This window comes from Rhinoderma darwinii, chromosome 5 (genome assembly GCF_050947455.1).
Source record: "Rhinoderma darwinii isolate aRhiDar2 chromosome 5, aRhiDar2.hap1, whole genome shotgun sequence".
Taxonomy (NCBI): Eukaryota; Metazoa; Chordata; class Amphibia; order Anura; family Rhinodermatidae; genus Rhinoderma; species Rhinoderma darwinii.
In genome coordinates, this window is record NC_134691.1 from 245,456,937 (window position 1) to 245,481,906 (window position 24,970).

General features: G+C 43.4%; 1 protein-coding gene across 1 annotated transcript in view; it reads left to right on the forward strand.

Moving 5' to 3' along the window:
* The window catches only part of AOAH (acyloxyacyl hydrolase), a 277,584-nt gene that overhangs the window by 190,102 nt on the left and 62,512 nt on the right, over positions 1–24,970 (forward strand). Inside the window, exons 11-15 of the mRNA XM_075828561.1 lie at positions 3,488–3,582; positions 5,797–5,888; positions 12,499–12,581; positions 19,992–20,028; positions 20,452–20,526. Coding sequence (XP_075684676.1) covers positions 3,488–3,582; positions 5,797–5,888; positions 12,499–12,581; positions 19,992–20,028; positions 20,452–20,526 — 382 coding nt within the window. The remainder of the gene's footprint in view (positions 1–3,487; positions 3,583–5,796; positions 5,889–12,498; positions 12,582–19,991; positions 20,029–20,451; positions 20,527–24,970) is intronic.

Sequence of the window (24,970 nt, forward strand, 5' to 3'; positions counted from 1 at the left end):
AGACATTGTGATATAATTTTACTAAACCATATATATTACATTCAGTTAATGGGAATTGTCTTTCTATGGTATAGGGCTTAGGCTGGGTTCACACGACCTATTTTGCCTCGTTTTACGTCTGAAAATAGGGCTACAATACGTCGGCAAACATCTGCCCATTCATTTGAATGGGTTTGCCGATGTACTGTGCAGACGACCTGTCATTTACGCGTCGTCGTTTGACAGCTGTCAAACGACGATGCGTAAATTGACTGCCTCGGCAAAGAAGTGCAGGACACTTCTTTGCAACGTAATTTGAGCCGTTCTTCATTGAAGTCAATGAAGAGCAGCTCAAGATTTACGAGCGTCACAGACGCCTCGCATAATGCGAGGAGGAGCTTTTACGTCTGAAACGAGGCAGCTATTTTCTCCTGAAAACAGTCTGTCTTTTCACACGTAAAAGCCTGTCATTGTGTGCACATACCCTTATTGTGTCCTTGGTTATCTTAATATATAAAAGACTATTATGTGTTCTCCAACCAGGGACGTAGCTAAAGGCTCATGGGCCCTGGTGCAAGAATTCAGCTTGGGCCCCCCTACCCCTCCCCAACACCACCAGACCCTTGCGCACGTCTATGCCCAGCTGCCTTGCCCGACAGACCCCATGAATGCCCCCACAGTATAATACCCCCCATAGCTGCCCCCACAGTATAATGCCACCACACAGTATAATGCCACCCATAGCTGCCCCCCACACAGTATAATGCCCCCATAGCTGACCACTACACTATATTGCTCCCCATAGCTGCCCCCACACAGTATAATGCCCCCATAGCTGCCCCCACAGTATATTGCCCTTAAAGCTGCCACCACAGTATATTGCCACCCATAGCTGCCACATACAGTATAATGCCCCCTAGCTGCCCCATGCAGTATAATGCCCCCCATAGCTGCTCCATACAGTGCAATGCCCCCATAGCTGCTCCATGCAGTATAATGCCCCCATACAGTATAATGCCCCCATAGCTGCTCCATAAAGTATAATGCCCCCATAAAGTAGAATGCCCCCCATACAGTAGAATGCCCCCCATACAGTATAATGCCCTCCATAGCTGCCACATACAGTATAATCCCCCATGCAGTATAATGCCCCCCATAGCTACCCCGGTCGCAGTTGCGACCCCTATAGCTACGCCACTGTCTCCAATTTATTGCTAAAAAAAAAGCACTCCACTGAGCAGCAAAGAACTTCAATATAAATAATTTTCCTTATGTTTTATATATTTATGCAGCAAGCTACCTCACGTATACTTTTGTTTGTTCTAACTTTTTTTTGGTGATACAGCCACATAGCAAACACTTATAAGCATATACCATGTTTGTTGTTAATGTAAAACTTTTTATAACTCTTCAACTTCTTCTAAGTCGTGGTAGAAATGTTAAACTGACACTTCTTTCTTCTGGTTGTTTTCAGCATACCAAAATATCCACACACGTCATAAATGTGGACATCAAATATTTTTTGTATATATCATACATCAAAATATCATACATTTTCTACACTTTGTCCATGCCATAGTAATGTACCTAAAACTAGCACACTTCTAGGTAAAGGAATTTGAACCAAGTAGCCCCCAGGACAATGGTCAGTTTCGATTTTGTGCAAAACTGTTGGCTGACACCATGTTACACTGTGATGTGGTTAATACCACTGTACAATTCTCATTAAATGCCCCAATATGGTAGTCAAGCTTACGATTTAATTCTCAATTATTGGCAACATACAGTACTCACTTAATCCTGCAATACAGTGATCAATTCAACCCCCCTAGAGAGCTCAATGAGTACCCCAAAAATTAACAGCAATATAGGGTAGCAGAGCAGGATACAGCCAGCAAGTGATATTACGATCTGGTTGTGATTTTAAAGGGGTTCTCGGGATATATATATATATATATATATATATATATATATATATATATTTATTTTGCCTTGTAAAAAAAATGCTTTCCTGCCCACTAAACTGAGCACTGCTGCATGTAAACATTGCAGCGGTACTCAAGTTCGTACATAGGCCCACTCCCTGATTGTCTATGCAACATACGAAGAGACTTTCCCTGCTGCAGGCGTGTCATACGTGTAGCGGGGGAAAACCCAGGGAGCTCAGTTCAGTCGATGCTGTAAGTAGGGCATTACAAACATGTTATTGTAAAGCCCCCTTATTCTTCAAATATAGGAGGGATAAATAAAAAACAAAAAAGATATATATACATCTTAAATATTGTAATTGTAGCATGATGTTGTTTGTTTTGCACTCAAATCTTTCCTTCTATGTGGTCTGATGTCTTCTTTTCCCACCTGTCAACAACTTCCTATGTGATAGACAGAAATTAGAAAATGGTGCCCCATGATAGCGTGATGAGAGAAGAAGAATCAGATAAAAACATGTATACTGTTATGTGGTCAGGGTTAGTGGCTTTTCTCATTTGTCAAAATCTCAAGTGTTTGCTCTTAGCACAATTAGGGTACGTTCACACTCTCCGAAATACGGCTGAAAAAACGGTAGCTGAAAGCCCACAAACATCTGCCCATTGAATTCAATGGGAAAAACTGTGTTTTGTTCAGACGGGGCGTTTTTTTTTATGTTGCTGTTTTAAAAAACGCAGAGTAAAAACAATGCCCTGTAAAGCTGGGTTCACACGAGCACATTAACGTCCGTAATGGACGGACGTATTTCGGGCGGAAGTCCCGGACCGAACACAGTGCAGGGAGCCGGGCTCCTAGCATCGTAGTTATGTACGATGCTAGGAGTCCCTGCCTCTCCGTGGAACTACTGTCCCATACTGAAAACATGATTACAGTACAGGACAGTTGTCCCGGCAGCGAGACAGGGACTCCTAGCATTGTACATAACTATGATGCTAGGAGCCCGGCTCCCTGCACTGTGTTCAGTCCGGGACTTCCGCCTGAAATACGTCCGTCCATTAGGGACGTTAATGTGCTCGTGTGAACCCAGCCTAAAAAGGAGAATGTCACTTTTTGAGCTGTTTTTGGAGCTGTTTTTCATTGTGCCAATGGAATACTGCTCCAAAAACGTCTAGAAAAAACGCCACCAAAAAAAAACAAACGTTTTCAGCTTCAAAAATGGCTGAAAATTAGAGGCTGTTTTTGACTCAGCATGTGAACATACCCTAACTCAATAGACTGTTTTGTATAACCAAAGGGGGAATTTAAGAATGGCTTTATGTCCATTTTCTGGCGTTCAAAATTATGACTATATTTGCAAAATAATTTGTGACTTTTTACAGTTTAACTGGCATAAAGTATAGCGGAAATCTGTTATAGATTTTACTCTGTGGTGCATGGACTGCCAAAGATACAACACATTTATTAAGAGTCGTGCGCCTCTTAATAATTTTGTTGCATCTTACTTTTGCGGGCTTCAATCTAAGACTGGTGTATGAAACGCCAGTCTTACTAAACCTGATCCTTTGATTGTATTTTGCAGGTACTGATTCAAAAGGAATGATAATATTAGGAGACTCTGCTGCTGCCCACTTCCACATACCCCCAGAGTGGATGATACCTATGAACATGTCTAAGGTATGTATATTTTTATCTATGCTGCGTCGGTGATAGAGCCCTGTACAATAAATAGATAGATGTTATAAGCTGTATATACACGTAATGGTCCTCATCTATCAAAACTGTTAGGGTATGTTCACACGGCGGGGGTCCGTAACGGCTGAAATTACGGGGATGTTTCAGCCTGAAAACATCCCCGTAATTTCAGCCGTACCGGCATGTGCAGGCGCTTGAACGCCGCGTCAATTACGGCCGTAATTAGCGCTGCTATTCATTGGAGTCAATGAATAGCGGCTCCAATTACGGCCAAAGAAGTGACAGGTCACTTCTTCTACGCGGGCGTCTATTTACGCGCCGTCATTTGACAGCGGCGCGTAAATATACGCCTCGTGTGAACAGACAAACGTCTGCCCATTGCTTTCAATGGGCAGATGTTTGTCAGCGCTATTGAGGCGCTATTTTCAGACGTAATTCAGCCTCAAAATTTCGTTTGGAATTTTGAGGCAGATTTTGATCTGCCTGCATGCCGTTTGCCATGTTTTTCGCGGCGCTTTTTGTAAACGCCCGAAGATAGAGCATGTCGCTTCTTTTTTAGTTCAAGTGTAAGTTTAGTGCAAGTTTATAGTTCACACAGAGTTTTTTAACACATCTTTTGACGCGGAAACCACATCGGAAAATGCGCCAAAAAACTTCAGAAAATGCTTCTCAATGATTTCAATAGAAAGCGGAGGCTTTTTTTCCCTGCGATCGGAAAAACCATGTGTAGGAAAGGTAGATCCAGCACTCGAATGATAAAAAATTCAATTTTTATTAGGTCATATTAAAAAAAGGGATAAAACAACAATCCCGGGACCACGCTTACGCGTTTCAGACCGCTAGGGTCCCTAATCATAGCTTTTGGTTTTGTAGCCCATTCCAGCCTTGTGAAGGTCTATGATCTTGTCCCTGACATCCTTAGAAAGCTCTTTGGTCTTGCCCATGTTGTAGAGGTTAGAGTCAGACTGATTTATTGAGTCTGTGGACAGGAATCTTTTATACAGGTGATCATTTAAGACAGCTGTCTTTAATGCAGGCACCAAGTTGATTTGGAGCATGTAACTGGTCTGGAGGAGGCTGAACTCTTAATGGTTGGTAGGGGATCAAATACTTATTTCTTTGTGCACAATGCAAATAAATATATATCATTTTGACTATGTGATTTTCTGTTTTTTTTTTAAATATAATCTATCTCTCACTGGTAAAATTAACCTAGCCTAAAAATTCTAGACTGTTCATGTCTTTGAGAGTGGGCAAACTTACAAAATCAGCAAGGGATCAAATACTTATTTCCTTCACTGTATATTGCCTTTTATTCAAAGCACCTTGAGTGCATGAGAATTTGTCCCATAGCAAGTTAAAAATAGAGCCTTCTTCATACTGCATTACCCTGGTCAGGCATTGGAGAAATGCAGTATTGCAAAACAGCCATTGAAATGAATGGCCATCCAGAAGGGGAGACACTGCTCTGGCTCATAGGGGGGTCCCAAGCAGGGTACCCCTCTATGATGTCCGTATGTTCTAATAGAGAATATCAAAGAGATTGTCTTCGTGAGACAAACCCTTAGGCCTCATGCACACGACCGTAGTGATGTGCACGGGCCGTGAATTGCGGCTCAGGCGGCCACGGAGTGTCACCCACGGCCGCCCGTGGGCCGTGCTCATGGCCGCGTGCATTAATTTCTATGATCCCGGTATTTTTGCGGTCCAGGCTCCTGGGCAATGCACGGACCGTGGAAACCACGGTCGTGTGCATGGGCCCATTGAAATGAATGGGGCCGCAATTCAACCGCAGTTTTGCCGGTCAATTGCGGCTGCAGAGATACGTTCGTGTGCATGGGGCCTTAAAGAGTAATCCATTACCAGCGATAATACACAGAGTTTCAGTTGTTCAGTGTAGCTAAAACTAACACTAGATGTCAAATGTTAGAACTCCAACCACAAGGACTGGTTTCTCGAACAGAAGTTTCAGTGACTGAATTACAGATTCTACAGGTCCTTGCTGAGTGAAGGCTTGTTGTTCAATATCAGGCTTTGTAAATAATGTCATTCATTTTTCACACAACTTACAAGTGTTACAGCACAAACAAAAGACAATAGGCTACAAACCCACTGAAACCAGTAGAGCTGTGATTTGATACATAATGATACATATTATATTCAGTATCAGTTAAACAAAGTCTTTTTATTGTTTAGAACTCATTTTCAAACATGGCGCTTGCAATTTCCAATGAACTTGACTGGCCTCAATTTTCTATGTACACGGGATTTCAGAACTCAACAATCGGGTAAGGTATTGGACTATAACTTATCTATAAATATTTAAAGTGCCCTGATAAAAGAAAAAAATGAGCAATTCAACAATCTATCATTCTAAAGTGTCCCTTATAAATAAGGGCATCTGCAAAATCCCCTAATAGAGTACATCTTGTAGGTGCACACACACTAAGGGTATGTTCACACGGCCGTAAACGCCCGAAAAACGGCGTTCTGTTCTGACTGAGCTTTTTTCACGTAGTTTTTTTACGCGTAAAAAAACGGCCACGAAAAAGAAGTGCAGGACAATTCTTGGGACGTTTTTGGAGCTGTTTTTCATAGACTCTATTGAAAAAAGCTCCAAAAACGGCCGTAAAAAACGCAGCAAAAATCGCGAGCAGAACAAAAAACGTCTGAAAATCAGGAGCTGTTTTCTCTTGAAAACAGCTCTGTATTTTGAGACGTTTTTGACTCTGTGTGTGAACATACCCTAATAGTCACCTCAAAGTGTCAAGCATTGGTGGGGGCAAATCAGTGCCACACCTACCATGAGGCGAGGTGAGCCGACAGCCGAAAGTGGGGGGCGGCATTTTGAGCCAGGGACGGACTGGACCTGGGGGAGGGGGCATGCCTTATTTTACTTAGCAGATGTGCCGCATGATGGGCACGTCTGTAAGAACACTCCTCCTCCTCTCTAACGCTGTACACAGCACGCGCCGCCAGAGAGGAGCAGGTCTGCAGGAGGAGCTGTCAAGCACTCTCTCCTCAAGCAAGATGACAAGTGACGAGACGCATGAGGTGAGCGGTGGACTGCTGTGAATACAAACTACCTCCTCTCTCCCTCTCCCTTTCGTCTGAAGCAGTCGGGACAGAGTAGAGGGGGAGGGGAGAGTTCACAGCCTCAGCGTCTGCAGAGAGGAAGCTCCGTTTCTAGTCATCTCCTGTGTCCCTCTCCTGTGTGCCCTTGCTTCCCTCTCCTGTGCCCCCCTCCTCTCGTGTGCTGTGTCCCCCTATTCTTCTAACAGACCAGCTACTTCTGCAGCTGGTTATATCTACTGTCCTGGGATGGGGCATGTTGTAAAACCCTTGCTGCTTCAAGAGACTGCATGAGAGATTCTACATAGAAGGCAGTGGCGTAACTACCGCCGTAGCAGCCGTAGCGGCTGCTACGGGGCCCGCGGCATGAGGGGGCACGTGATGCCCGCCGGCACGGGCCCCCACCATGGCCGGAGGCTCCGCTAGCTGCCGCTATGGCTGCTACAGCGCGACGCCACTGAACACTACGGCAGAGCAGGGAGGTATCTCCCCGCTCTGCCATTAAACAAAAGACATGTATCCCCTATCCACAGGATAGGGGATACATGTGTGATCGCTGGCATTGATAGGGAGAACGGGGGACTGAAAATCCCCTGAAGTTCTCCATCACAAACCTCAGACTTCCGGGGTCTGTGTCGGCAGCTCCGTAGAAATGAATGGAGCACCGGTCGCGCTTGTGCGCATGCGTGACCAGCGCTCCTTTCATTTTTATTGAGCTGCGCAGACGCCGGAAGTCAGAGGTTTTTCATGGAGAACTTCGGGGGACTTTCGGTCCCCCATTCTCCCTATCGCTGCCAGCGATCACACATGTATCCCCTATCCTGTGGATACGGGATACATGTCTTTTGCAGGACACACTGTAGGTCAGATTTTTTTGGGGGGTTGGGGCTGCATGGCGTTACCTACAGGGGGGCTGTATAGCGTTACCTACAGGGGGGGCTATATAGCGTTACCTACAGGGGGGGCTGTATAGCGTTACCTACAGTGGGCTGTATAGTGTTACCTACAGGGGGTGTGTATAGCGTTACCTACAGGGGGGCTGTATAGCGTTACCTACAGGGGGGCTGTATAGCGTTACCTACAGGGGGGCTGTATAGCATTACCTACAGGGGGGCTGTATAGCGTTACCTACAGGGGGCTGTATAGCGTTACCTACAGGGGGGCTGTATAGCGTTACCTAAAGAGGGGGCTGTATGGCGTTAGCACCATACAGCCGCCTCTGTAGATAACGCCATACAGCACCCCCTGTAGAGAACGCCATACAGTCCCCTTTGTAGATAATGCCATACAGCCCCCTCTGTAGATAACGCCATACAGCCCCCTTTGTAGATAACGCCATACAGCCCCCTCTGTAGATATCTACAAAGGGGGCTGTATGGCGTTATCTACAGGGGGGACTCTGTATGGCGTTATCTACAGGGGGTCTGTATGGCGTTCTCTACAAGGAGGGCAGTAAGGCGTTCTCTACAGTGGGGGCTGTATGGCGTTATCTACAGAGGGGGCTGTATGGCGTTATCTACAGGGGGCTGTATGGCGTTAGCTACAGAGGGGGCTGTATGGCGTTATCTACAGGGGGGCTGTATGGCGTTATCTACAGGGGGCTGTATGGCGTTATCTACAGGGGGCTGTATGTCGTTATCTACAAGGGGCTGTATGGCGTTATCTACAGGGGGCTGTATGGCGTTATCTACAGGGGGGCTGTATGGCATTATCTACAGAGGGGGCTGTATGGCGTTATCTACAGGGGGACTGTATGGCTTTATCTACAGGGGGCTGTATGGCGTTATCTACAGAGGGAGCTGTATGGCGTTATCTACATTGGGGCTGTATGCGTTATCTACAGAGGGGGCTGTATGGCGTTATCTACAGAGGGGGCTGTATGGCGTTATCTACAGAGGGGGCTGTATGGTGTTATCTACAGAGGGGGCTGTATGGCGTTATCTACAGGGGGGCTGTATGGTGTTATCTACAGGGGGTTGTATGGCGTTATCTACAGGGGGGGCTGTATGGCGGTATCTACAGGGGGCTTTATGGCACTATCTACAGAGGGGGCTGTATGGCGTTATCTACAGGGGGCCTGTATGGCGTTATCTACAGGGGGGCTGTATGGCGTTATCTACAGGGGGGTGCTGTATGGCGTTATCTACAGGGGGGCTGTATGGCGTTATCTACAGGGGGCTGTATGGTGTTATCTACAGGGGGGGCTGTAAAAAAGGCACTATCTACAAGGGGGGGTTGTGTGACACCCAGGGGAGGGGGGGCCCCAGTCAAAAGTTTGCTATGGGGCCCAGTCTTTCCTAGTTAGGCCCCTGATAGAAGGTAAGTGTGTAGATGTATGTGTGTGTGTGTGTGTGTGTGTGTGTGTGTGTGTGTGTGTGTGTGTGTGTGTGTGTGTGTGTATCTGTGTGGATATATATGATTCACGTCTATATATGAGACTGTCTGCATTAGAGATCCTACATAGAAGGTAAGTGTATGTATGAGTGTGTGTGTGTGTGTGTGTGTGTGTGTGTGTGTGTGTGTGTGTGTGTGTGTGTGTGTGTGTGTGTGTATGTAAATATATATAATCTGTGTATGTAGATATATATGATTCTCGTGTACATATGATACTGTAAGGACATTCACACATTGTAGTTTTGCAGCACTAATTTAGAAACAGTTTTTGCTGTGCTTTTGTGTAAATAGTGGGAAAACTGATGTGGAGAGTATATAGTGTATATATTGGCATTGTGTGTGTGTGTGTGTAGACTGCGTAGCAGTATTGTGCGTAGTGTATGTTGCAATATTGTAGGTGTATGCAGTATATAGCGGTATTATATGTGAGTATAGTATATAGCAGTATAATAGGTATGCAGTGAATATAATGGTACTATATGTGTACAGTTATAGCAGTATTTTTTATACAAACAAAATTTAGTGGTATATGTGTGTACATTATATAGCGGTGTTATATGTGTGTAGAGTATAACGTGATTAGATTAATTATCCTTGCAGCATATGTTGGACTATATATGTACAACATATGGCAGCATTATATATTACATAGGGGTATTATTTATATGTACAGTATTATTAATTTGTACTGTATATGGCGGTATTATATATGTATACATTTTACAGACTTGTTATTTATGTATAAAGTAAATGGCAGCATTATGTATATGTAGAGGATATAACAGTGTTATTTATGTGAACAGTATATGGTGGCATTATTTATGTGAAAGCTATGTAATATGGGAGAGGGCGCCGAAACAATTCTGCTGCACAGGGCGCCCTCTAGCCTAAGGCCGGGCCTACCCGGGAGTATACTGCAAGGGGGGTCTGTGCATTTTACTGACAGCCAAAGGCTCTATGGGGGGGGGAATAATCCACCCCATAGAGCCCTTACGTCACTATAATTGAAGGATAGGCGGGTGCGAGGGGGGGGGCGTTCTGAGCGTCTGACTTACTGCAGAGAGGGCTCTATAGGGGGGATTCTGCCCCCCCCTTTAGAGCAGTCATTCAGGTGCTCAGACCCCCTAACCTTGCAGTATAGTAACTAGTGAGGGCTCTATGGGGGGGATAATTCCCCCCTGTAAATCCCTCCGCTGTCAGTAAAACGCCCCTTACTGTGTAGGGGAACAAAAGTAGCACTTACTATGTGTGCCCTTTAGGGGGAACAAAAGGGGGTATGTACTATTACTGTGTGGGGCACCTAGAGGAGGCATTATTACCATCTGGGGTATTACTCAGTAACAGTATGATGGTATTATTCAGTCACTATTTGGTTATGGTGTGATGGTATTATTCAGTAACAGTATGGGGGTATTATTCAGTCACTATGCGGTTATGGTGTGGCGGTATTATTCAATAACAGTATTGGGATATTATTCAGTCACTGTCGTTATGGTGTCGTATTATTCAATAACAGTATGGGGTTATTATTCAGTCACTATGTGGTTATGGTGTGGGGGTATTATTCAGAAACGGTATGGTGGTATTATTAGTAATGTTGGTCTATGTAAATTACTGTGGTGTGGGCTGTGGGGAAGTGTGAGTGTGGCAGCAGATGATCAGGCTAAGAGACAGTCTGCAGAGTGGCATGTGATGTACTTTGACATGCAGGTGATACTTACGTGTGGTATGTGGGCCCATAACTTGTGTACAGCCCAGGGCCTAAGATCAGAATAATCCACCACTTGCATCAAGCCAGCACCGGCAGACCACTACAATACAGCAGGTAGAGCAAAGAAACCAGCCCAGGATGTGCCGCTCCAAAACAGCACTAAGCGGGATCCGTCTTGGACTGACTTGAATGTAATTGCAGAGAGTGACGCCGCAAATGAGACTGGCTGTCGAGGAAAGATATGGGGCATGTGACGATCGCCGATCTCAGGTCACGTCACAGGGGTGAATTACACTACTGAGCTTATTAATTTACCCCATAAATCCACGCCCACCTACTCTAGATGACAGGATTATGCTAAATTACTCACATAGGTTTCCAACACCCCAATAATTTATACCACAGTATGCTACCACCACCTATACTTATCTAGGCAATAGGGGCCTACGTCTCTATATTCCCTTAACACCAGTTACAATACCAGATTATATAAATGGAACACAAAATACAGGTAACGTTCCTCACCTTCGGAAGATTAAAGGAACAGTGTCATCACAAATTTTTTTTTTATATGTTAAAGATGTTAGTGCTTTATTAAAAACGTTCATATTTATTTGTGTGTTTGTGTTTTACTTTTTCTTATTTTTACACTTTTTCTTCCCTATGGGGGCTGCCATTTTTTGTTCCATTTCTGTATGTGTCGATTAACGACACATACAGACATGGAATACGGCAGCCACAGTCCCATAGGGACTGCGAACGGGTCCCGTCCCATCCACTTCTGTGTATGCCGTCTGTGTGGGAACTGCGCATGCGCCGCTCCCACACAGTCCAATTTGAAATTGGCGCCGTCCGGCGCCATTTTCCTGTGGACCGGAAGTCGCGGCCGGACAGTAAGATTACTACTTCCGGTCGCGGCTTCCGGACTTGTGCACTTGGACCAGCGGCAGCAGACGGAGCGGACGGGCCGGAGGGAGCCGCGGCGGCAGGAGCAGGTAAGAGATTTCAATGTATGTTCGTGTTTGTGTACGTTTACTACTGTATGTAAACCTTCTACACTGTGTGTTAGCTCAAAAAATGGCGACACACAGTGTAGGAGGTTAGACCGTTCAAACCCCTCGTTTATCCCGGCACTAGCCAGGATAAAGGAGGGGGGGATGCTGAGAGCTCACTAGAGCGAGGGCTTTTTACCCAGTTTTTCAATGCTGCAATTTTGGGAATAGCTCCATCTAGTGACCAGCAATGGGAAATATTATAAATTAGAATCTAATTTATAATATTTCCTGACTCGTGAAAAAAATAAAAAAAATGTGAACAATGTTTAATCACCTACACACTAAATGTTTAATTTAAAAAAAAAACATGTTTTTCTGGCAACACATTCCCTTTAAGTTCTGTAAGACTACAAGGAAGAGACTTATAAATATTTCAAATTTAATACACAATAGTGCAGTGCAATACATAAAATAGATGTCAGATTAAAAGATAAAAAATATACATACAGTTCCAATGCAATCACACAGTTTATGAAAATAAAAGGGATAAAAGAAAACAGAACAAAACCTTACTGATGTACAGCGGCGATATCCTGGCTGTGTGGACAGCTGAAAATACGGGCAGTCACTCCAACCGAGATATGGATCCCCAAAAGACTGACACTGCCCCTCACTTCTCATGGCATTTTAAACCCAGTTAAGTGATATATTGTTTCTTTACTTTAGGGGATGGACACAGTCATTATATCTACGATTAAGAGACTGGAACCTTTGCAACCACAGAGATTACCAGAATATAGCTAGGAATGGTATGTGTCTTTGCAATAGGGAAAATAATACTATCAATACTTCATTGGTATGTGCTAAATAGTTTTGGAAACATACTGTTAATAACAGTGATTAATGACCCCATGAGCCAAAAGTCCTGAATGCATTTGGAACAGCAGACACCAAAGAAGAAAAACTCATGCAGGACAAAAGATATACAGTATCTATAAAAGGTAGATTTTTATTACGTCCAAAAAGAAAAAATATGCAAAGGCATATAGATTTAAAGCATTCTCTGCGAAACGCGCCTTGGTTAGTTTTTTTTGCTATTGGTACATGTCTCATTACTAATTGTTGCACTGCACTTTTTACTCTCTTTTGAGGGTCTTTTTATCTCCTATATATAAAACCTTTTGTAAGTTTTACTGCTTATTACTTTTTTGCAAACATGTACGGTAAGCGAGTATTAGGCTGTTGATATTCTTTATATGCAAATACGTGATTTACAAAATCATTGTAATGAGGCAATAAAAATACAATCAAATATAAAATCTTGATTACAGATATTTTTATCTGTAATCAAGATTTTATATTTGATTGTATTTTTACTACCTCATTACAATGATTTTGTAAATCACGTATTTATATGTGCACTCCACACTAAAATGTATTGCTTGAGAAAGGCCCCATGGAGTTGGGCTGAAACGTTGCATGTGGTGATTAAAGATGCATTTCTTTCACTGATCTTGGAGTGCTGTCCTGTGTATTGGATTTTGTATATCTATATATAGATATAGCAGAAAAAGAAATGGCGACAGCACACTGCGAACACTAATGCCACCTAAGCCACTAAATATAAATAAATATGCATTACTGCTGAATCTACTTACAACTAGGGAGGTTCTTAGTGCACATTTTGATCAAAAAGTGTTTGCCCACCTTCCACGACAAGGCGACTTCTGTAAGGTGGGGACCTACTCGGCACATACACCCAGAACTGGGACTAAGCCTACATATATATCTGGGGATGGTAGGAACCAGCACTAAACTAATTAAAATCAGCCAAGGCAGAATGGGAGGAGCGCAAGAACAAAAATGGAGGCAGTCACTAACCCCACATATATAAATCAGATAAACACAACAAAAATTTGAACAGCACATTCCAACAAAATGATACAAAACGTGTATGCAGGTACAAGAACACCTGTGACTGCAAATATACAGCAGAAAAAGAAATGGCGACAGCACACTGCGAAACTAATGCCACCTAAACCACTAAATATAAATAAATATGCATTACTGCTAAATCTACTTACAAATACGGAGGTTCTTAGTGCACATTTTGATCAAAAAGTGTTTGCCCACCTCCCACCTGCCACGTTTCAGCCCTACTCCATGGGGCCTTTCTCAAGTATTGCTTGAGAAAGGCCCCATGGAGTAGGGCTGAAACGTTGCATGTGGTGAATAAATCCACTTTTTCACTATCAAGTTGTGCTGTCTCGTATTTTGGAGGATTTGACTTGGTATCTGGGGACACTGGTCACGTGTCCAAACGGGAAAATTGCACCCTGACTGCACGTATTTGGAAAACGGTGTTGCTTGTTTATCCCTCTTTTGTATAAATATATAGATATCTATCTATATATGGATATCTATCTATCTATCTATCTATCTATCTATCTATCTATCTATCTATATATATATATATATATATATATATATATATCCCAGAAGAAAATCCAGCAGCACTCCGATAATCAAGGTGAAAAAAAGTGAGGTTTATTGTGCCAACATGGCAAGTGCACTTGCCATGTTGGCATAATAAACCTCACTTTTTTTCACCTTGATTATCGGAGTGCTGCTGGATTTTCTTCTGGGATATCTGTATGGTCTTTGGATCGGGACTATCAGCTGGCACCATTTACTATTGGATCTCTCACTTGGAAACAGAGTGTTGCTGTCTTTCTACTGGAGTATATCTATATATATATATATATATATACACACACACACACTACCGTTCAAAAGTTTAGGGTCACTTAGAAATGTCCTTATTTTTTAAAGAAAAGCACAGCTTTTTTCAATGAAGATAACATTAAATTAATCATAAATACACTCTATACATTGTTAATGTGGTAAATGACTATTCTAGCTGCAAACGTCTGGTTTTTAATGCAATATCTACATAGGTGTATAGAGGCCCATTTCCAGCAACCATCACTCCAGTGTTCTAATGGTACATTGTGTTTGCTAACTGTGTTAGAAGGCTAATGGATGATTAGAAAACACTTGAAAACCCTTGTGCAATTATGTTAGCACCGCTGTAAACATTTTTATGTTTAGAGGAGCTATAAAACTGACCTTCCTTTGAGCTAGTTGAGAATCTGGTGCATTACATTTGTGGGTTCGATTAAACTCTCAAAATGGCTAGAAAAAGAGAGCTTTCATGTGAAACTCGCCAGTCTATTCTTGTTCTTAGAAATGAAGGCTATTCCATGCGAGAAATTGCCAAGAAACTGAAGATTTCCTACAACGGTGTGTACTACTCCCGTCAGAGGACAGCACAAACAGGCTCTAACCAGAGTAGAAACAGAAGTGGGAGGCGCCGCTGCACAACTGAGCAACAAGACAAGTACATTAGAGTCTCTAGTTTGAGAAATAGACGCCTCACAGGTCCTCAACTGGCAGCTTCATTAAATAGTACCCGCAAAACGCCATTGTCAACCTCTACAGTGAAGAGGCGACTCCGGGATGCTGGCCTTCAAGGCAGAGTGGCAAAGAAAAAGCCATATCTGAGACTGGCTAATAAAAGGAAAAGATTAATATGGGCAAAAGCACACAGACATTGGACAGATGAAGATTGGAAAAAAGAGTTATAGACAGATGAATCGAAGTTCGAGGTGTTTGGATCACACAGAAGAACATTTGTGAGACGCAGAACAACTGAAAAGATGCTGGAAGAGTGCCTGACGCCATCTGTCAAGCATGGTGGAGGTAATGTGATGGTCTGGGGTTGCTTTGGTGCTGGTAAAGTGGGAGATTTGTACAAGGTAAAAGGGATTTTGAATAAGGAAGGCTATCACTCCATTTTGCAACGCCATGCCATACCCTGTGGACAGCGCTTGACAGAGCCAATTTCATCCTACAACAGGACAATGACCCAAAGCACACCTCCAAATTATGCAAGAACTATTTAGGGAAGAAGCAGGCAGCCGGTATTCTATCTGTAATGGAGTGGCCAGCGCAGTCACCAGATCTAAACCCCATAGAGCTGTTGTGGGAGCAGCTTGACAGTATGGTACGCAAGAAGTACCCATCAAGCCAATCCAACTTGTGGGAGGGGCTTCTGGAAGCTTGGGGTGAAATTTCTCCCGATTACCTCAGCAAATTAACAGCTAGAATGCCAAAGGTCTGCAATGCTGTAATTGCTGCAAATGGAGCATTCTTTGACGAAAGCAAAGTTTTAAGGAGAAAATTATTATTTGAAATAAAAATCATTGTTTCTAACCTTGTCAATGTCTTGACTATATTTTCTAGTCATTTTGCAACTCATTTGATAAATATAAGTGTGACCCCAAACTTTTGAACGGTAGTGTATGTATGTATATGTATATATATATATCTATATATATACAGTGAAGGAAATAAGTATTTGATCCCTTGCTGATTTTGTAAGTTTGCCCACTGTCAAAGACATGAATAGTCTAGAATTTTTAGGCTAGTTTAATTTTACCAGTGAGAGATAGATTATATTTTTAAAAAAAACAGAAAATCACATTGTCACAATTATATATATTTATTTGCACAGACAAATAAGTATTTGATCCCTTTGGCAAACAAGACTTAATACTTGGTGGCAAAACCCTTGTTGGCAAGCACAGCAGTCAGACGTTTTTCGTAGTTGATGATGAGGTTTGCACACGTTAGATGGAATTTTGGCCCACTCCTCTTTGCAGATCATCTGTAAATCATTAAGATTTCGAGGCTGTCGCTTGGCAACTCGGATCTTCTGCTCCCTCCATAAGTTTTCGATGGGATTAAGGTCTGGAGACTGGCTAGGCCACTCCATGACCTTAAAGAGGCTCTGTCACCAGATTTTGCAACCCCTATCTCCTATTGCAGCAGATCGGCGCTGCAATGTAGATAAGAGTAACGTTTATTTTTTTTCAAAAACGAGCATTTTTGGCCAAGTTATGACCATTTTTATATTTATGCAAATGAGGCTTTCTTAAGTACAACTGGGCGTGTTTAAAGTTATGTACAAGTGGGCGTGTATTGTGTATGTAGATCTGGGCGTTTTTACTTCTTTTACTAGCTGGGCGTTGTGAATAGAAGTGTATATCACCTGTGTTTTACCTTGGATCCACAATTTCGGGGTATCGGACCATCTTTATCACATTGTTATGATTTGCTTCTTATGGTATCTTATTCAATTGAATGAAATAATATTTAATATATGAATATATCTGGGCAAAATTTTTTTTAAGGATAAAAAAAGAAAAAAAATTTTTTTGCAAAAATTATTTTTTTAAGGATATTGTGCACACCATGCGTTTTGTACAGCGTTTTTCATGCGTTTTTAGAAATATATATTTTTTTTTATTTATTTATTTATTTATTTTTTGCTATCTTCCCAGGGGTAACATTACCATAATCATCATAATCCTTTCTGGATATGTATGATGACTGTCTTCCCTTTTTATTTTGCCATTTTCTATCTATAAATGGCTACCTTAAGTCTCTATCAACTGCTCTCATTTATATGCGCATCTTCAACGCAACATATTTTTGACTCTTAAAGTTATTAGTCTATATCTCACAGTGCAGTTATGATTGGTGACTGGGTGTATTCCCTGTCATCTCCATTAAATTGCATTTTTTTTGGTATCTTCTAAGTTCCCTTTATGCTGTACATGGACGCAACCGACTGTGTGCACGGTTCCTAGAATAAAGTTTTCATTTTGACAATAAGATTATACAACCATGGCCGCTGTTGGCCTTGTATGCTGTACTAAGATGGCCGCCGCCTGCCTCATAGTGGTACTGCGCATGCACAAAAGTGCGCTGTAGCAAGAGACTACTCTGTCATAGATAGTCGCCACCCCACTTTTCAGGCGCCGGAACTACAACCCGAACACATGGATCCGAGGTAAACACAAGGCTCATGTTTTTAATTTGTTATATTATGTGCACCTGCACTTTTTTTTAAAGTTGTTCACCAATTAGCATTTTTCTGCTGTAAACTGGATGGCCCGGATTGATCTGAGGACCATCATATATACACAATGGCACTTCTTTGTATTTTATAACTTTTACTGATGCAACATGACTGTATCTTTGTACTTATTTATGTTTTATGTTAAATCACTTGCCTAATGAGACCAGTTGTGTGGTCTCCATATATAGCACATGCTTTTACACTGGTTGTATGCTTGAGAAAGGCTCCATGTAAAGAGCCGAAACGTCGCACAGGGGCTAATAAAAAGCCGTTTTTTCTATCACAAATTGGAGTGCTGTCTCTTATTGGACGAATATTGAGGATCTGGGAGCAGTGATCGGGCTCCTGGGACGTGCACCCACCTTTATTCCTGACTGGTGCTGCTGGATGGTGGACATTCTATATATATATATGTATATATATATATATATATATATATATATATATATTTACAGATATATCTATTGTCCTGCATGATTTGTTCTTCTTTGGTGTCTACATGCTGTTAATTCAAAAAGAAAGATTAGTATCTTACATTCACCAGTCGCCCAAAGGCTACCAAAAAAACAAAAACATTGGGGGGAAAAATACCAACATATTTCAGCTAGGCAGCTGCCAAAAGGGCACTATTTTGGCATTTGTCGGAACCCAAACAGGTCTGTGGACGCTGTCTTCATTTGCGCCAGGAGCATTTACCGATGCTTTCGCCAAAAGTACACACTGAACGCAGTGTAAACATAGTTTAAATATGTCTGAAAATATGAACAAAGATTGCACACCGTATTCAAGTTAAAGCCAGCTGTTGGATAGACTTCTCTCTAGTTTAGGTTGCAAAGTATTTACAAAGTGTCCTATGTTCTGTGGTTCAGGATAAAGACAATGTAATGTTGATTTCTATAGCTGTCATTTTTCAGACATAGAACAAATATATATATATATATATATATATATATATAGTTGTTTCTTTTTTAAAAACACTTGACAGTGTAAAACTATATGACAAGTTGAGTAGCTTTAGAAGTGTTTTGCTTTACTGTCTTTGTACCATTTTTGACTTTACATTTTCTTCATTGACATAAATAGCTGCTTTCACGCTGCTGTCAGACATTAGACTAGAGAGGAGTTAATGGTTTTGACCAGTCTATAGAATACAATAGTTAAATAGATGATTCTATTTTTCTCTAAATATCTCAAACCTTGCAAATCGATTTGCCCAATTTATTCTAAGTGCAGGCTAAACAGGAACCAATTAGTGATTTGACGAAACTCGTATGACGGAAAAAATGTGCTCATCTCTATATGTGACCTAACAGCTTAGCTATAACTGTTTCAGATTATGTTCATATAGAAAACAGCAGAAGCTTTTATATAGATGTGAACAGGATTTTTAAAAGGCACATTCACAGCATGAAATACAGTAAGGGTATGTGCACACGAGTAGTGCCTTTTACGTCTAAAAAGACAGACTGTTTTCAGGAGAAAACAGATTTGTTGTTTCAGACGTAAAAGCTCCTCCTCGCATTATGCGAGGCGTCTTTGACGCCTGTAATCTTGAGCTGCTCTTCATTGACTTCAATGAAGAACGGCTCAAATTACGTTGCAAAGAAGTGTCCTGCACATCTTTGACGAGGCAGTCAATTTACGCGTCGTTGTTTGACAGCTGTCAAACGACGACGCGTAAATGACAGGTCGTCGGCACAGTACGTCGGCAAACCCATTCAAATGAATGGGCAGATGTTTGCCGACGTATTGTAGCCCTATTTTCAGACGTAAAACGAGGCATAATACGCCTCGTTTACGTCTGAAAATAGGTTGTGTGAACCCAGCCTGAGTTTTCAAACCACAGCAGGTAGAAATGTTTCCTTGAACAGTTTTTTTAATAGAAATGTAGCCACTGATCATGGTAGGACTATATTAAAACCTGCATTCAGCTTTTGCAATGTACAGTTGTAGTCTGAACAAAGCCTGTTATCTCGGCTCCCACAATGCACTTCTCTGGAAATATAGAGCCAGCAGAATTGAGTAAAAGAATGGAGGAAAAACATGAAAGATAAGTAAATCAAAGTATTTAAAAAGACACAACTTTTTAAAAGATATAATCTGTAAAACATTGTAACTTTTCATTTACTTCAGTTTCTCTCCCCCTTACCATTATTTAAACTTTCATCAATGAGTGAAAGGAAAGTTACCTAAGTTTTTCCTTTCTTTATTTTCCTTCTTTATTTCTTGACAGGAGGATCATCTAACAATTTACAGGAATATTTGAAAAGGTGATCTTGAGTCTTCTGTTGGTAAATAGACATAGATATTGCTTTGGAATGTGGACCAATCAATGCACGTAACTTATAACTTGGAAATCTTTGATGCTGAAATGGGGCATATAGCATGTTATAAAAGTAAAAGAGGAACCACTTCATGACTTTGGATTGTTCAGCAACACATTTGGATTTCGTCTTCCTAGAAGCGCATTTCACAGCTGTAATTTCCAGCTGGTGGAACATATTTATCAATGAATGATGGCAGATTGGTGTCTTACAGGCTTTATGACAACTTATGGTATAAGACATTTATAAGGAGACTTTGCGTTACACAAATTGTGTGACTTAATATCCTCCATTACTTGCGCTACTAATGAAGTCGTAATTTGACGGTGTCTGGCCCCTGCCTTACACTAATTTATATTTTTATTTCAGTATGGCAAGACACCAGCAATTGGATAAACCTGCGATTGTTTTTTATGCCATGATTGGTAATGATGTCTGCAATCAGTAAGTATCTATTAGGTAAAAAATAATTCCGTTATATTTGTATGAATTTTATTACATATTCTGGAGGTGTCAGTGACCTTGCAGGCAACTGTGAATTTTTGTTCTCTTTGCTAGAGATTATAAGAAGAAAACTTTTAAGTCATACAACTGAACATTGCTACATGGCCTCCCTTATAAACAGAAGCCACAATGCAGATGTAAACAGAACCAACCACATTATCTGTACTCAGAGAGTTATCAATGTGTGTTAACTGTGATGTGACATACAGGGCCAGCCTTAGGATAAATGGCGCCCCGTGCAAAATTATCTTTCGGCGCCCCACCAAATTATAAAACAAATGCCCCTGTAAAGGATCTGCCAGGCACAGCTTCTTTATCAACGCCCATAGGTAATCAGTCTGCACCTGCTTCTAGGTCTGTGAGACTGACTCCATCTTCCACCACTCAGGATGGCAGGCTTAGGAGTGGGAGAGCCTATCGCAGCCTGGCCAGACGGAGCTAGCTCCCGTCCTCTGTCTATTTATACCTGCCTTTCCTGTTCCTCCTTGCTTGTGAATCTTCTCTGTTGGTTTCCTGGCCCTGCTGCAGCTTCTTGTACTATTTGTCCCTGCTTTGTATTGACCCTGGCTTGCTGACTACTCTCCTGCTCTGCGTTTGGTACCTCGTGCTCTCCTGGTTTGACTCGGCTTGTTCACTACTCTCCTGCTCTGCGTTTGGCACCTCGTACTCTCCTGGTTTGACTCGGCTTGTTTACTACTCTTGTTGCTCACGGTGTTGCCGTGGGCAACTGCCCCGTTTCCCTTAGGTTCTGTGTTCCCTTGTCTGTTTGTCTGTCGTACACTTATTGAGTGTAGGGACCGTCGCCCAGTTGTACCCCGTCGCCTAGGGCGGGTCGTTGCAAGTAGGCAGGGACTGAGTGGCGGGTAGATTAGGGCTCACTTGTCTGTTTCCCTACCCCCATCATTACATATTCACAAGCCCATATACCTAGTCTACCCTGGTCCCTGACACTACTATGGACCCCCTTGAGACCCTGGCTCAGCAAATGCAGGGTCTCTCCCTACAGGTCCAGGCCCTGGCTCAAAGGGTCAACCTGCCTGATGCTACCATGGTAGTGCCCCTCACCTCACCTCTTGAACCCCACCTCAAGTTGCCTGACCAGTTCTCAGGGGACCGGAAGACTTTTCTCTCCTTTCGGGAGAGTTGTAGGCTCTATTTTCGCTTAAAGCCCCACTCCTCAGGTTCTGAGAGCCAGCGGGTGGGTATAATTATGTCCCGGCTCCTGGAGGGGCCACAAGAATGGGCCTTCTCCTTGGCTCCTGACGCCCCTGAACTTTCCTCCGTTGATCTTTTCTTTTCTGCTCTCGGACTCATTTATGACGAGACTGACAAGACTGCCTTTGCCGAGAGTCAGCTGGTGACCTTACGTCAGGGTAAGAGACCTGTTGAGGAGTATTGTTCTGACTTTAGGAAGTGGTGCGTAGCTTCTCGGTGGAATGACCCTGCCTTAAGGTGCCAGTTTAGGTTGGGCCTGTCGAACGCCCTGAAAGACCTGCTAGTTAGCTACACCTCTTCTGACTCCCTAGACCAGGTTATGGCTTTAGCGGTACGACTTGACCGACGTCTCAGGGAACGACGACTTGAACGTCTTGGTGTTTTCTCCTCTGACTCCCCCATGATGCCTTCCGAATATTCCGTTGCTTCGTTCTTCCACGGAAGACTCGGAGGTACCTATGCAACTCGGGGCCTCCGTGTCCCCCCAACAACGTAGAGAGTTCCGCAGGAAGAATGGTCTCTGCTTATACTGTGGGGATGACAAGCATCAAGTAAACAACTGTCCTGGGCGTAAGAATAAGCAGCCGGAGGAACTTCCGCGCCTAAGTGATCATCGGGGAGGTCACTTGGGCGCACAGGTATTTCCCGTAAATATGAAACTTAATAAAATCTTGCTTCCCTTTCAGGTCTCTTTTGGTGGTAGGTCTGCTACCGGTAGTGCCTTCGTGGATTCAGGGTCTTCTGCTAATATCATGTCTGTGGAATTTTCTATGTCTCTAGCTATGCCTTTGATTGATTTGCCTAAACCTGTCCCGGTAGTGGGTATCGACTCCACTCCTCTTGCTAATGGTTATTTTACACAGCATACCCCTGTTTTTGAACTCCTTGTTGGCTCCATGCATTTGGAGCAGTGCTCTGTACTGTTAATGCAGGGATTATTGTCCGATTTGGTTTTAGGCCTTCCCTGGTTGCAGTTGCATAATCCCACGTTTGACTGGAATACTGGGAATCTTACCAAATGGGGTAATGAATGCTTGACGTCATGTTTTTCTATTAATTCTATTTCTCCCCCTGAGGAGGTGAACACGCTACCTGAGTTTGTTCAGGACTTCGCTGATGTTTTCTCTAAGGAGGCCTCCGAAATATTACCCCCTCATAGAGAATACGATTGCGCTATCGATTTGGTACCAGGAGCTAAGCTCCCTAAGGGTAGGATATTTAATCTCTCTTGTCCCGAACGTGAAGCCATGAGAGAGTATATCCAGGAATGCCTGGCCAAGGGTTACATTCGCCCCTCTACTGCTCCGGTAGGTGCTGGCTTCTTCTTCGTTGGGAAGAAGGATGGTGGTCTTAGGCCATGCATTGACTACCGAAACTTGAATAAGGTCACTGTGAGGAACCAGTATCCCCTTCCTTTGATTCCTGATCTCTTTAATCAGGTTCAGGGGGCCCAATGGTTCTCTAAGTTTGATCTACGGGGGGCGTATAACCTTATCCGCATCAAAGAGGGGGATGAGTGGAAGACTGCCTTTAACACGCCCGAAGGTCATTTTGAATACCTCGTCATGCCCTTTGGGTTGTGTAATGCTCCCGCGGTTTTCCAGAATTTCATAAATGAGATATTAAGAGACTACCTGGGGGTATTTCTTGTAGTGTACCTTGATGACATACTTGTGTTTTCCAAGGACTGGTCCTCCCACATTGAGCATGTCAGGAAGGTACTCCAGGCCCTTCGGGAAAACAAACTGTTTGCTAAGACCGAAAAATGTGTGTTTGGGGTGCAGGAGATACAGTTTTTGGGTCAAATCCTCACTCCTCATGAATTCCGCATGGACCCCGCCAAGGTCCAGGCTGTGGCGGAATGGGTCCAACCTGCCTCCCTGAAGGCGTTACAGTGCTTCCTGGGGTTCGCTAATTATTACAGGAGATTTATTGCTAACTTCTCGGTCATCGCTAAGCCTCTTACAGATCTCACTCGCAAAGGTGCTGATCTCCTCCACTGGCCTCCTGAGGCTGTCCAGGCTTTTGAGGTCCTTAAGAAGTGCTTTATCTCGGCCCCGGTGCTGGTTCAGCCCAACCAAATGGAGCCGTTTATCGTGGAGGTTGACGCGTCCGAGGTGAGAGTGGGGGCTGTCTTGTCCCAGGGTACCAGGTCCCTCACCCATCTCCGTCCCTGTGCCTACTTCTCCAGGAAGTTTTCGCCCACTGAGAGTAACTGTAATGATAGGGGTAGGGAAACGGACAAGTGAGCCCTAATCTACCCGCCACTCTGTCCCTGTCTACTTGCACGACCCGCCCTAGGCGACGGGGTACAACTGGGCGGCGGTCGCTACGCTCAGTAAGTGCACGAGACAAACAGACAAGGGTACACAAAGCTAAGGGAAATGGGGCAGTTGCCCACGGCAACACCGTGAGCAACAAGAGAGGTGAACGAGCCGAGTCAAACCAGGAGTGTACGAGATACCAAACACAGAGCAGGAGAGTAGTCAGTAAGCCAGGGTCAGTATGGAGCAGGATCAAATAGTCAGAAGCTGTAGCTGGGCCAGGAAACCACACGAGAAGAACCACAAGCAAAGGAGGAACAGGAAAGGCAGGTATAAATAAACAGAGGGCGGGAGCTAGCTGAGTCTGGCCAGGCTGCGATAGGCTCTCCCACTCCTAAGCCTGCCAGCCTGAGTGGTGGAAGCTGGAGTCAGTCTCAGAGACATAGACTCAGGTGCAGACTGATTACCTATGGGCGTTAACCCCGAAGCTGTGCCTGGCAGATCCTTTACAGTACCCCCCCTTTTATGAGGGGCCACCGGACCCTTTCTAAGTGGACCTGGTTTATTGCGGAAACGAAGGTGGAACTTCCTGACCAATACCCCAGCGTGAACTTCCCGGGCGGGTACCCAAGTCCTCTCCTCAGGCCCGTATCCTCTCCAATGGACCAGGTACCGGAGGGAGCCTTGGACCATCTTGCTGTCCATAATCTTGGCCAACTCGAATTCCACCCCCTCAGGGGTGAGAACGGGAACAGGAGGTTTCCTCGAGGGAGCCAAGGACGGGGAGCAGCGTTTAAGGAGGGAGGCATGAAACACGTCGTGTATTCGAAAAGATGGGGGCAACTCCAGTCGGAATGAGACAGGATTGAGGACTTCAATAACCTTATACGGCCCAATAAACCGGG